General features: G+C 42.1%; 1 protein-coding gene across 1 annotated transcript in view; it reads right to left on the bottom strand.

Moving 5' to 3' along the window:
- Positions 1–546: 546 nt before the first annotated feature.
- The window catches only part of JAG1 (jagged canonical Notch ligand 1), a 34964-nt gene continuing 21465 nt past the window's right edge, over positions 547–14045 (bottom strand). Inside the window, exons 6-26 of the mRNA XM_065400941.1 lie at positions 11908–12038; positions 11525–11644; positions 10932–11045; positions 10291–10404; positions 9328–9441; positions 8873–8919; positions 8160–8333; positions 7592–7742; positions 7107–7271; positions 6494–6607; positions 5614–5727; positions 5413–5526; positions 5162–5278; positions 4627–4654; positions 4419–4504; positions 3408–3521; positions 3101–3210; positions 2786–3019; positions 2343–2474; positions 1763–1913; positions 547–1004 (exon numbers count right to left, since the gene is read on the bottom strand). Coding sequence (XP_065257013.1) covers positions 547–1004; positions 1763–1913; positions 2343–2474; positions 2786–3019; positions 3101–3210; positions 3408–3521; positions 4419–4504; positions 4627–4654; positions 5162–5278; positions 5413–5526; positions 5614–5727; positions 6494–6607; positions 7107–7271; positions 7592–7742; positions 8160–8333; positions 8873–8919; positions 9328–9441; positions 10291–10404; positions 10932–11045; positions 11525–11644; positions 11908–12038 — 2902 coding nt within the window. The remainder of the gene's footprint in view (positions 1005–1762; positions 1914–2342; positions 2475–2785; positions 3020–3100; positions 3211–3407; positions 3522–4418; positions 4505–4626; positions 4655–5161; positions 5279–5412; positions 5527–5613; positions 5728–6493; positions 6608–7106; positions 7272–7591; positions 7743–8159; positions 8334–8872; positions 8920–9327; positions 9442–10290; positions 10405–10931; positions 11046–11524; positions 11645–11907; positions 12039–14045) is intronic.

Raw genomic sequence — 14045 nt, 5'->3', positions numbered from 1 at the left:
AGCAACTGCTGACATCAAGTCCCCTCCCGCCCCAACAAAAATACAATAAAAAAATAAATAAACTTATTTTTTGATAGTTGCTGTGGTTCTGAGCTGCAAAGGCACTTTCAAATACAGAACTAGTTGTACGTCACCATAAAACCAATATACAAAAAACTCAGATTCAATAAATATAAATAAAATGTATTTTCTATAAATGTATAAATCAGGACACATCTGGCAAAAAAGTTGACACTAAAGAGGACCTAATAAGGCTATGCAATACCGTATGAAACATTTCCATGATGTATCAGCTACAGCTGAATTTACATTAGGGCACTTTTGACTAGTTTTGCATAGATGTGAAATGCAGCACTTGGTATTCCAGCCAACCACAGCAACTATCATTGCCAGTGTAAGCCAGCTTGTCAAAACTTAAATTAACACAGGGATTCTAAGTAAATAATAGCCTTAGACTCAAATATTACACAACAGTTTAAGAACTACAAGCTCTGAGTGCCTTTATAATGATATCTAAAGGCTCTGCAAGGCAGCACCCACTGTCTGCTATACAATGTACTCCATCCGATTTAAACTTTGTGCACTTTCCAAGTCTCTGTTGTCTTGTTTGTTTGTCCAGTTCGGGTGTTTTGTCGGAGTGCTATTGGGGGGCTTTTCATCTCTGTCTACCAGTGTATACGCTGGCTGTTTGACAAAGCGGCTCTTCTGCTGGTGCTTGTCCATGTCGTCTTCCTCCACTTCCGAGTTGTGTGTCCTTATTTTGGCGATTTTGGAGTTCTTGTTTTCATAGTCTTTGATGGGGACGGTGTTTGCGCCAGGTTTCTCAATGGGGTTCTTGATCTGATTCAGCTGCTCCCGCACGTTGTTTGTAGTGTTGTCGTCGGACGCTGTACGAGTGTGGCTGCTCTGCTTTCTGCGTTTCCGAATGCACCAGAAGAAGGCAGTTACCAGGCAACAGATCCAAGCCACTGTTAAAACGGAGCTCAATAATGGCACCAAGAAATCTGGAAGACAGGCGTGAGACCAATTAACCTTGCCAGTAAAGTGTTTCAGTTGAGACTCTCCCTCCCAAAAGAGCCCTCTATTCATAAGCCTTCTTTATACAAGGAGGGTGGCTGGGGACAATCTTAAAAACAAACGTTAAGAGTTCTTAGTGAGTACTAAATTCACTTAAGAGTGCTGACGAATAGCCTTTTTATCCACAGGACAGACAGTGGTAACGCAAGCTTCCCTGCACTGCCCAGCCAAAGACCCTAGCCTGGAGGGAACATCTCTTGGCCTGAGGGTAATTGGCTCCATACCCATTCAAATCCTTGGTGTCTCTGCTTAAGGCTGTCAACAAGAATGCGAAATTTCTGACGGGTTGTGTGTCATGGAGGACTGTCGACTAGACTACCCAATTCATTTCATGTGGGGCCAGTAACAGCCATCACATAGCCACACTTGTCACTATCAAAAGCCAGCAATGGCACCTTGGTATTTTTTCCTTCTTTCTCCATGGTGCAGGCCATTTGGGGAAAGAGGGTAAAAAGATGACAAGGGGATGACTTTAATGGCACTATTTTAGAGGAAAAGTTAAATCTCTTTTAGAACAGTTTGGCACAACGGAAGGCCAAGAGTCAAGTATATTAGCTTAGTTTAGAAAGTTAAATCGTTTGAAATACTTGGCCCACTAAAACCAGTGCAAGTTGTGCTGTAAGATGAAGCTGGAAGCTGCCTCTTTACAAGAGATGAAGTTTTGGAGTCTCAATTTAAAACTGACCTGTTTTATTTTTAATTGGTCGCCGCTGTACCCGGACTTCTGCAACGGCAGCAATTAGTGTGTTGTTTCCGTCACGCTTACTAACCAGGTCAATAATTTTATCTGTGATTTCTTTGACGGGGTTTTCATCCTTTCCTATATCTTCAGCAGACTAAGACAGAAGGAGTATAGTTAATATTGGATACCAGAATGGTAACATGCATAACCAACCACCGCGAGCAAGCCTTTGCAATCAGTTGAGAGTTTTCCAGAAAAGATTCAAAACAAAGTTCATCTAGGGGCAGAGATCAATCAGGAAGTATAAGCCCTTATCTTTTTCAGAAGACATGAAAAAGTGACTAGGATGACTTCTAATTGTAACTGTTTTGCTACCTTAAACTATCAGAACTGCTATCAGACGTTAACGTTCAAGCACATTATGTTACATCTAAAGCTATGATACCCCTACCAATCTCAGAAGGAATTGCACTTGAAACCATGGGAAGTACTGATAAAGCCTAGAATTATGCATTTAATGAAAACCATGTGTTACATATATCGACAACCTGTTAAAGAGACAGGGTATATGAAGTATACTTACAATAGCAACATGGATTTCATTGTGTGCTAAGTGTGAAGGCTCACAGGTAATGTAGATAGAATATTCAACAGAAACATTCTTCAAAATATTCAGATTCCTCAAGTCACTGCAAATGTGCTCAGTGGTAAGACCCTGAAAATACAAAAAAACCCCAAAAAATACCAGTGAGAATTTGGACTGGAGGGGCTTCAAGTAACATCTTCCAAAGAAGCACCGTATCCAGAAAGCCAGAATTAGCAAAGATACCTAGATATGGCAGAGCTGAAAATCTGTGTGTTGGGAACAGGCAAGGATCGGGATCTATACTGCAGATTTCCACTGAAAAGTTAGAAGCTCTCCACAACATCTGACTTGCACAAAATCAAATCATTTGTTTTGTGCAGTACCACATGGCAGCTTGCTTTCAGTAGTTTAACCTAGAAATATAAACGTTGTTCACTTACTGAGACCATCAGCTCTTTGTTGAAGGTAAAAGTGATGTTGGCACAATTGTCCTGATAGTAAGAGTCCGAATTGCATTTGGTCTTTATCGGTTGTTGATTTGAAGGCCAGCATACACCCACTCCAGAACAGGGATGTGTAAAGCAGTGGTCATCCTTAATAGGGACACAGGTGTGGCCAGCTGGGCACTCATGACCTTTGGCATGCATCAGGCAAGGTCTAGGACCACACCAAACCTAGAAGAGAATGAATTTTTATAGCACAGCTGTTTGCTCTATAGCTGAAAACAATGCAACCCAGATACAGTAAAAATGTACCTTAGAGCATGCGACCTTTCCATTCCAACACTGACAGGTATTGCAATCATCATCCCATTTAGCTCCATCAGACATCACTCGCCCATTGTTAATACAAGGCCTTCCTGTAACTGAGAACAGAGATCAAATACAGTTAAGCATTTTTAAAAATGCCAAGAGCTTGTCCCATTGGATTTTCTAATCCCTGTGCCCAACAACTAGTATTTATGAACTTTCACACTCTTAAACATGCTACTCCTATAAAAATTGCTAATATGTAAGTCAACTGGATCTGATACTGTTGCCAGTCACATGCTGCCTGGAATACCTTCTTGGCATCTTGGGCCACTGCGACCAGGTGGGCAAATGCAACGGTACCCATTAATTTCATCCACGCACGTAGCTCCAAAGGCACAGGGTGACGACTGGCATTCGTTGATATCTGTGGGGGAGGGGAAGTTATATATATTTATACACACACAGGTGTGTGAGAAAGACAGTCAGCTATAGTGAAAGTCTTTGTTTTTCCACAGTTCCCAGGGAGCTGGATTCTGATCTCCATTACCCCAGTTCAGTTCTGGAGTAACTCCTCTAAAGTCACTGGCATTACACTAGATTTACACTATTCTAACCAAGATCAGCACCTGGCCCTGCATGGCTACTTTAAGCTCTTTAAGGGCAAGGACACATTCTTTGTTACATAAACAAACCTGCTCACTTTTTCCTCTGACACAGTGCAGGTTAGCCCACATACTAAATACTTTGGCTGATGACAACTTTAAACCCCTTCCAGTTTTATTACTGCTATGAATAAGTCTATTTTCATGGCTATGTTATTAAAATATGTCCGTGTCCTCTTCCCTGTAATTTAATAATTACAGGTAAGTACATATACCACCTCAGGGTCTGTAAGTGGATTATTAATTGACAAGTGTTTTAATTAGCATGCTTCCTCCTCAAACATAGAAAACACTGCAGCATAAACACGTTCTAACTGGGAAGATCGTGCTGAAGGACAATCTAACCCCTCTGCTGAACCAAGACATCCTTGGAAGCATTAGGCATATACTTAACCCAAATGGTTTTCAAGGGAATTCTACCACCACCCACCAACTAGAGATCATAGAACCCTGCGCAGATACAAATTTTGTATCAGCATCCGAGCCGCAAAAATGGTCCATAGATATATCTGTGGATTTGCAGGGCTCTAATCATAAATGCCAGATAGGGACAAGTGTTGCAGCTGGACTGATTTGCAGAGCAGAGTTAAAACTTTTGATTGTGCAGCACATTTTAAGTAAGCATTAGTCCGATCAGCAAGAATTATAGTAACACTTACTTATCCTGCAGTCTGGACCAGCAAAGCCTGGAGCACATTCACAGCGGTACCAGTTGTCCCCATCAACACAAGTTCCACTGTTGTAACTAAAAAAAAAGAGTCAGACAGGAGATCTCAGTTCACCAATATTCAAGTTACTAGGAGTAATAAAAACAAATCCACAGTTTAACACAAAAAGATGAAGTGAAAGACAGCTCATATAACTTACCAAGGGTGAGGACTGCAATCATTTGTATCTGTAAAGAGAAAATGACAGACATGAATATAAAAGTCATCGGCTAATAGTGTTGCCGTCAGTGAAGATGTGCTGAATTTCCAGTTCCTGAGCTACATGTAGTTAGTTTAACTTTTACAAAAATATGCTGAAATTCTCTGCTAAATTGATTCCAGGCTCCCACCACAAAATTTGTTAGCTATGTTGGTGAACACATGTACACAGGAAGAAATCCTTGTAAAGAATCTAACAGGAAGAAATGAGTGGAAGCAGACAGGGCTGCTGGTAGAAAAAGAATGCAGGAGGAAACAAGCCAACATCTGTCTCCACTTAGCTCATGTGCAACTTTCTCATGCCCAGGTCAAGGCTCTATCATAGAATGTCATTAAAAACAAAGATTCAGGTGATGCTAAAGCCTACATCAAACAGTTCTCCCTTCTGGTTTCCATCTCAAATCTCAGAGGGCGACAGGATGAGCGAATGTTCTCATCAGGCAACACTTTGGAAGAGCTCAAGCAGAGAGACTTACTCTGAGTGCAAGTAGGTCCTTCCCAGCCCTCTTTGCAGACACAAGTAAAAGAATCCCCACTGACGACACAGGTACCACCATTATGACAGGGATTTGGCAAGCAGCTGCTGTTTCTCGCTGCAACAGAAAGGAGAATTGATAAGGATTTAAAAGCCATCAACTTAAGTGCAGAGGGAGGGAGGGACGGAGGGAGCGCTGAGTCCCAGACTAAGAGTTCCATCTGCTCCCTGGAGGTTACAAAGCACACTTACCTATATTACAAGTGGCTCCTTCCCATCCCGCAGGACACATGCACTTGAAAGTGTCCCCCTCGTCATAGCACGTTCCTCCATTATTGCATGTAGCCTCATCGCACTGGCTATCACCTAGGAAGACCAAACCAGCCTTAGTTCCAGTGCTCTCGCAATGCAGGACAGCAAGTGGATGAAGACTCGTTAGATGCTAAGACTTACGGGAGTGGCAAGTTTTTCCTTTCCAGCCGTTTTTACATTCACAGAAGAAGTCATTGACCAAATCTCGGCACGTCCCCCCATTGTGGCAAGGGTTTTTACTGCAGTCATTAATATCTGGAAGTATTGAAAGAGAAAATGAGCAAGAAGTGCATAGCATCTTCGGAGATGCTGCTGTCAGGCATGAAGTATGTTCTAGCCCTGGATTTGGCCCCAAATCTCGGTCTGCATTAAGATCTGCAAGCAGATAATCCCCATCACTGATTTATTATGCTTGCTCTGTACTGTGTCCCCCCCAGCTCATTTTGTTTCATGTCAGTAAACCTTTCTCTAGTCCCCCACCATAAAAGCCACCAGTGCTACTGAAAGCAAAGAGGCCTAATTACACTGGCTGTCAGTCAAAGGCTAGCAGTTCTTCACAGCCTCTTCCACCCCCCCGTCTGCTGCCAAGACATGCAAAACGCAAGCGCCACATGCTGATAACGAACACTGTTTTGCTACTCTAGCAAGTGTGTTTATGTACATAAATGCTTTCTGCTGGAGACTGTCTAGAGGGTTAGAGCACCAGAGCCAACTTCTATTCTCCACTCTGCTACTAACTTGGGCAAGCCCTTTGTGACTCAGTTCTACCCTATCCTCGTCCCCAATTGTACTTGGCTACCTAACAAGTGTGTAATGAAGCTCTAAAACTCCAAGCATTAACAGCCCCAATCCAAAGCCCAAAACTCAATGAAAAGATTCCCACTGACTTCAGGGGGCTTTGAATCATGCCTCAAGACTATAGGTGGTCCCTGCACATTATAAAGATCGTACGTTCAGAGTCTCTGCCCCAATGCTGCTTCAGGATCTCTAGTCTTCAGTGGGAGTCGAGGGTTTAACTTACTTGTTTCACAATAAATTCCTTCCCATCCATCACTACAAATACATTTGTAGGAGTTGATGCCGTCAATGCAAGTGCCACCATTTTTACATGGATTGCTTTCACAGTCATTGATATCTGTGAACAGATTGAAGAAACTCTAGCTAAGTACAATTATTGGAGACTATGTATAATTAAGCTTTGCCAAAAGAACACCCCCCCCCCACACACACACACACACTTTCTAGAAACACCATTTGCTGATAAAGATTACAAGAAATAGCTGAAACAGCCCAATAAACTGAAACAGCCAGCACTAGTTCCCCCAGTAATATTTTTCTAAAAGAAAGATACCTTTAAAAGCTCTGTTAAAGTGTAGCCCATAAACTCTAAGGTGAAATCTGCTATTAAACACCTCAGACCTCGTAAGCCTACATTTCAAGGTTAGAGGGTTTGTTGTAACAGACTTCCCCATAGGCCTAGGGAATTCCAGTCTGCCTCACCCAAGAGCAATATGCAAAGTTCCAGGGTTTGCTGTGGTAGAGCAAACCCTTTAGTGGTCTCACAGACTGGTATGGAGTCATTTGCAACAGGCAGATTCAGGATCAGAGAACAAAAGCATCTTTTTAGTTCTTACTTTCATGGCAGTAGGTCCCGGTGAAGCCTTTGTTGCATTCACAGGTGAATTTTCCACCTGCTTGGCTCTTGCATTTCCCATGGGGACCGCAGACATTTGAAGAAATATAACGAACTCCTTCGGGCGTGCTGTTAGAAGCCACAGCTACTGTACAGCTGTCAATTACTGCAGAAGAACAGAGAACAGGAAGTGATCAAGTCACATCTATCAAGTTACCAAGCAGGCTGGCTTCTCATCTCCTCCAAGTTACTACCCATGTTTTACTTCCAGAGCCTAACTGAACTTCACAGTAGGTTTTAAAGAATGTATCTTTCATCCAAGCATTGACACAGTGCCAAATTCAGCTCTGGTGTACAAGAAACAGCTTCATTGAGTTCAGTAGAGCTACAAACATTTATTCCAAGGCTGAATTTGGCCTGCTGAGCCTTATTTTGGGAGAAGAGATGAAAACGTTTTTTGGGTACACACACACACGTAACACATACCTTCACAAGGAGTAGTGCGACAGTGATCTTTCAGGTGGGAGCAGTTCTTTCCCTCGTAATCTTCAGGACAATTACAGAAGTAATCTGTGTTAAGATTGAAGCACTGGGCACCGTTCTGGCAAGGGTTGGGCTCACAATAATCTATGTCCAACTGTAAATGGCGGGAAAGGGGGTGGGGAGACAGTGAGTGAAACAAAGGTTTTATTATTACTCTTGTCAGAGCTACAGGCAGCAGACACTGTGGAATCTGACCTTTTTATCTGCTCCCGCTATTAACTGTACATAATGCACAGTTATACATGCAGTGATTTCAACAGACAGCACTCTGATACTTAACAGCCACTGAAGGTTAACAGTGAGCATGCAACAAAACTTGACATGTGAACACTTGCAATCTGTTTAACTAAAAATCTTCAGCAGCCATGAATTTTTCCACAAGCACTTCCTTGGCAGACAGCTATACAACTACAGTATGGTTCACTGGATACAAGGTATTCCATGTGTGCAGACCTAGAAAGGGCTGGTAGGAACTCCCGTTATCTGGGGCTTGCATTTCAGCCAGGCTCACCTGACAGAAGTTTCCTGAGAAACCAGCAGGACACAGACACTGGAATCCATTGATTTCATCCTGACAGTGACCCCCATTCAAGCAAGGGTTGCTTGCACATTCATTGATGTCTTTCTCACAGTGATCTCCTGCGTAGCCAGGCGGACAGATACATCGATAACCATTAACCAAGTCCTGCGAAGGAATATTCAAGTTTAAAATTATTTTGAAAAAGGCCCAAACTATATCACCCCTAACATGTCAACACTATCACCAAAAAGAAGAAGAAGAAGAAAAAAAAAAAAAAAAAAACACACCACACCTTAGTGCAAATTAAACATGGCAAGAGCATGTTTCTCAGGACGACACATTAAGCCAACATTTAAAAAGGAGACATTTATTGTGCATGTGTAACAATACTGTCTGTTTATTGCAAAGACTGTCACTGGTGATAAAGATGTGTCATTTATTACACAGTTATATAGTCCCCCGGCCCTGCTCCCCTAAATGAACACACACATACACACACACACACACACACACACACACACACACACACAGGAGCCAAATCCTCAACTAGTGTAACACGACCTAGCTCCAGTGACTTCTATGGAGACACGCTGATTTACATCTGTTGTGTATTTGCCCCGTGTACTTTTCCTACATCTTTGGTATTCAGACTCAACTGCTTTGGTTTCAACATTTAATAACCAGCTTAAATATGACCAACTCACCCGGCAGGATCCTCCATTCTGACATTGTCCAAGACAGTCATTAATATCTGCAATAAAATTGGGACACATTTAGAAGGCAACTCACATTTACTCTAGACACAAGTTCAAGCAACTCGAAAACTCTGGCTACATAAACCTTTTGTCAAATTTCCTGCATGCCTTCCTTGTGATAAGGTTATTATAATGGGTGGGAATCTTCAGCAATTCTTCCAGTACAGTTAGTGAAACTTCACACCATTGTTTTAGTCACCTTATCAGAACATAGCCACGTTAAAAGACTAATGAGTTGGATAAAATTGTGTATTTTCATTCCAGACAAGCTACTCCCTTTCTGAAAAGATCACTGGCTATAGGGGCTGCTTGCTTCAAGTCTAAAGCAGGGCTCAATTCAGTGGACTGTATAGTAACTTTCAGAAGATCAAGAAACTGGACACAGAATGTCCACAGATGCTTACTTATATCACAATTCTGGCCAGACCAGCCAGCAATGCAGTCACAATAGTAGCTGCCAATCAGGTTCCTGCAGGAGTTGGCATTGACACAAGGTTTGCCTTCACATTCATTCGCATCTGAAAGACAATTGGAACATCAAAATGTTGAGCTGCAGGTACAGTGCATGTGGGGGGTGGAGGGGAGGAATCTACATCTTGTTTTCATAGCAATAATCAGGAATTCATTCAAAGTTAAAAAGAGCTTCTAATGTACAGAGTGGACCAGGGAGACAAAGTGGAATAAGAGGCAATCAAACAGACTCTGAAGTACCTTTTGATTTCTCTCTAATTACAGCATGCTGGCTACACTAATTAGTTGATAGTTACCCAGCCACTCATTAAGAAAAACTTCAAAAAACAAAAGACAACAGAGACTCAATCAAGCATTTTGGAAGAGCACTGCAGCTTGGTCACTGGGATTACTATGTTGCATAAAGAATGCAGACAGCTCATTCTTCATGAGATCACCCACATTTTGGAACCCAGCTGTGAACTCCTTGGTCTGGAGGAGTTGACATGGCTGAAAAGATACAGCAACTTTCCCACAAAGCCAAAGGGAGGAGAAGGAGGCGGGGGCAGAAACTCCCAAAAACAAACCCTGGTTCAGCTGCAGTTTAAATACAACTAAGCTAACAAAGCCGTATGTAGGTGATAATTAGCTGTTTTCTGCAATAACCAAGGTGCGTCGATAGTAAAATGAACCAAGGAAGCCATTCTGAGTTGAGTGTGGCCTAGCCCCAATTCTGCAAACATCTCTACACAGGTTGAACTTTAAGCATCTGAGTAAGCCCGCTGACATCAACGGATGGACTCAGACTTCTAGTCAAACACATGCCTAAGTGTTTGCAGGATCAGAGCTGCTAGTTGTGCAGTTTCTCCAGTAGCAGTTTTGTAGAAAAGCGTGAAATAGAGCAAGTCAATATTTACCTAGCTGGCACGTTTTCCCAGTCCACTGAGGTGGGCAAATACACTTGAACCCATCAACGAGATCCTGGCAGGTGCCTCCATGACCACAGGGATTCGGAGAACAATCATCAATATCTGCAAATGAAGGGCAGGAATGGGAGGGAGAAACTTAGCTTTGTTACAAGATACCAAAGCTATGTCTGCAGCAGCCACCACTATGATTTGTCCATGAGGAGGAGAGTATGCTTTCCCTGAGCTTTCTGGCCTTATTCTCATTTAGATGAAGATCCTTTTAATTTACATCAGGGCGGCATGAAGGGGCAGAATGTAAATGAAAGCCAGGCCTGCTCTATTGAATTTATTGTAGGCTCTAGAGGCAAAGTTTTGGCAAGCTGTTAAAACAGTAATTAGTTGTCTCAAGCATGGAGTTTAAGACCGTTTGTTTCAATTATTTTCCTGAATTTATTAATAGCCCCACTAATAGCAGTACAACATCAGAAGAAATAAACCAATGCAAAAATTGCAAGAGGTATTAGCAAGCTTCATGGAAGCACAGGTTTGCTTCCTGGACAAATGCAGTGGTTATAAGTAAGTTTTGTAATATTTAGGAAGAAACAGCCTCTTACTACAATACGTTTTTTAATGCCTAAAGAATGACTTACTAAGAGTGCACGTTGGTCCAGCCCAGCCAGGCATGCACACACACTCAAATCCGGTAGAGGTTTCTAAGCAGCTTCCTCCATTGTGACAAGGATCAGAAAGGCAGGCGTGTTCCGCTGCACCAAACATACAACCACATCAGTTTGGGGACAGCCCAAAGATATTACCAGTAACCACTACCACTCCCTCTGCAGATTTCCACGCCTGGACCACCACACAAGACACCACTCTATCTTATTCTTATTAGCACCCTTTGGTTTTACACCGTATCAAGCGGGCAGGAAATCATCTTTCATGCTAAGCTGACCTGATCAACATACCGTGACTTATATCTGCTTGGGTGAGAGCCAATTTCGCTCTCCTACCAACTCCAGCACTCCCTAACAAGAGAGCTACAGAAGTCCTCAAAAGTTAGACGGAGTCTGATTAAGGAGATCAGTCATTCACCATGGAACAACTGTGAGCTTATCAGATATCCTTTGCCAACATTAGTAACAGTATTAAACTTCCCAGACAAGGTGTGCAAAATCGCCCCTAAATGCAAAGGGAAGGGTAAATGCTCGATTGCCATTTGCGGCTGTGCCAAAGCACTTACCGATTTCACAGTTCTGTCCTGAGTAGCCCTCGGGACAGGAACACTGGTATTTGTCAGGCCCGGTGTTGCTGCAGGTACCACCATTCAAACAAGGCGGGTGAGTCCCACAGTAGTTAAGATCTGTAAGAAGATGAGCACCAGAATACAAGGCTTGAACAACAAGGGGTTTGTGCCGTTACTCTAGATACTTTATAGAACGTATCGACGCACAAAAGCGGGCCAGGACACAGGAAAGCAAAGTGTGTACGCTAACAACCGATGCGTGGCAGAAACACAGAAAGGACAAAAATCCCCACCACGTTTCTGGATGCTGTCTCTCGACACTAAGTCCAACAGCATTAAAATTCAAGTTTTACACTTGGCTATCTACAAGATTAGCATACCTTTATCGCAGAGCTGACCACCCCAGTTGGTTTCACAGAGGCATTGCCATGGTTCAATGCAAGTGCCATGGACACATCCTGGGTGCGGAATGCACTTATCACAGTACTGGCCTTGCCATCCGTACTGACACCTTAATAAAAACAGAACAGGGAAACAAAACTTGGAATTACTTCCAGAGACTACAAGGGACTGCAGAACTCCAAGGTTTTAAGATAGACTGGGGGAGGTGTGGGGGGGAGGGGGAGAAGGAAGCCATTCAAGGTTTGTTTCATGGTTTCTTGTAAACAAACATTTTAGCCATTTTGCCAAGGTCTCTAAAGCCGGCCTGCTCACAAAAGAATAACTGTTCTGGGAGAAGCAGCATGGGGCCATTCATCACAATAATACTCTATTCTGAGGCTCATACAAACGAGGCAAAGAGGGTGGGTGTGTGCAACAAATCAATCTCTGGACTTTGACAGAATGGATTATACATTAAAAAAAGTCAGGGGAAACAATGGTTATCTGGAGAGCCTCATGAATGCAAGGTTCCAGGCATTCGAGCTAAACTGTGTGTGCAGGAAGACAAACAAACCAAACCATAAACACCAACTCAGAGCCCATTGCAAGGCAAGTCATAAAGCACTAAGCAAGTCATCTCAGCCTTAGAGGAAGTTACCTTTAATCTGTGCTAGACTGTGGTAGAAGCCTTTATATAAAGTTATGTAACATGCATGATAATGGGATTTTTTAAAAGGCTCCCATAATTTGGTGTTTGGCCCAAAAAACACCTCCTCCCTTTCAATGTACTTCAGAGCTAGTGTTTACACTTGGGGGGGGGCGGGGGGAATATCTAGTCACTCTGCATCCAGGTCTAAACTAGTTTTATCTATTGTCTAGAGAATGGATTTAATAAGTATTACTAATCTTCACCAAGCTACAGAGATTCGTTTGATTTTAGAAAGGGTAGGAAGAAGAAATCTTTACTGTGCGAAAGTCAGACATTTTCTTTAATGTGAGTGCACTTCAGACTTTAAACAGTTATATTTTTTCCATAAGAATTAAAATATATTGGAAATTGAGGGGTTGAAGTGTGAAGTCAAGGGTCTAATTAAAGTAAAGTAATGTATTTCATGAATGGGGCCTGGCAGTAAGTGATCAGCAGCAATTATTCACTAAGCCATCACTAAATTATGAAAATAAACTTTGTGCAGCAATCAGGTAGGCTTTCAGTTTTCAAAAGAGCTGTTCTCTGACCATTAAATCCATCTCATGGGAAAAGCTAGAGGGCTCCATGTGATGGCTCATCAGCCACAGCTAGTGGTAAGTTTAACTCCCCCTTCTAAAAATCCTCCTAATTAATTTTTTCCATAGCTATTTCAACAGCAGCCTGTCAAAGCCCATGTGAAACACCTGATGTTCTTATGTGAATGAAAAATAAAAGTGTTAGTTTAACTTGCAGAAGTTTCTTTGTGAGCAAAGGACACCAAAAATGGGTGGGGGGGAAGGAGGGGAAGAAAGACAGTCTTTCCCCAACAACTCATGGGGAAAAAAAAGTCTTTCCATTTACAGAAAGTGAGAAGGATGCAAAAAGACCAAATTCAGGATCTGAACCTGCAAAATTCCATTGAATTCAATGCTACTCCTTGCATGCATGCAACTTTATATCCAAGTATTTGCAAGAGAGCACCTTAGTTTTATAAACATTTGCATCCTTTCCAGACTCTTTCACTCCCTGCTAGGAAATGGAGGCAAATCACTGAAAATCTTTACTCTTGCTTTAGTTAAACAAAAGATACAGTGATGAACTTTTTAAAGAAGCTAGAGATCTGACTTCCATTTTGAAGGACAGGCCCAAAGCCAACAAAGAAGAGCAACAAGAATCTTCTATTAATTCCAGAACAGAAATCCATTAAGTTAGTTATTCTCATTTAATAACAGGCATGGAGCAGTTTCTCATGAGAAATGTGAAATGCCTTTGCTTGTATAATGATTCATGAATAAGTTTGGTTTTGTTGGCAGTTCTGTGTTGAAAAGATTGACTCTCAAAGGGGGAAAAAGATATTTTAAGTATGTTTGCAAGTCATCTGTTACACCAGACCCCAGAGAAGCCTGTGCTGGGACATTATTTTTAAATTTGGTTGCATTTACAACATAC

Source organism: Emys orbicularis, chromosome 3 (assembly GCF_028017835.1).
Source record: "Emys orbicularis isolate rEmyOrb1 chromosome 3, rEmyOrb1.hap1, whole genome shotgun sequence".
Classification (NCBI taxonomy): domain Eukaryota; kingdom Metazoa; phylum Chordata; order Testudines; family Emydidae; genus Emys; species Emys orbicularis.
Note: the sequence above shows the minus strand (reverse complement) of the source record. Positions and strands in the feature narration are given on the sequence as shown.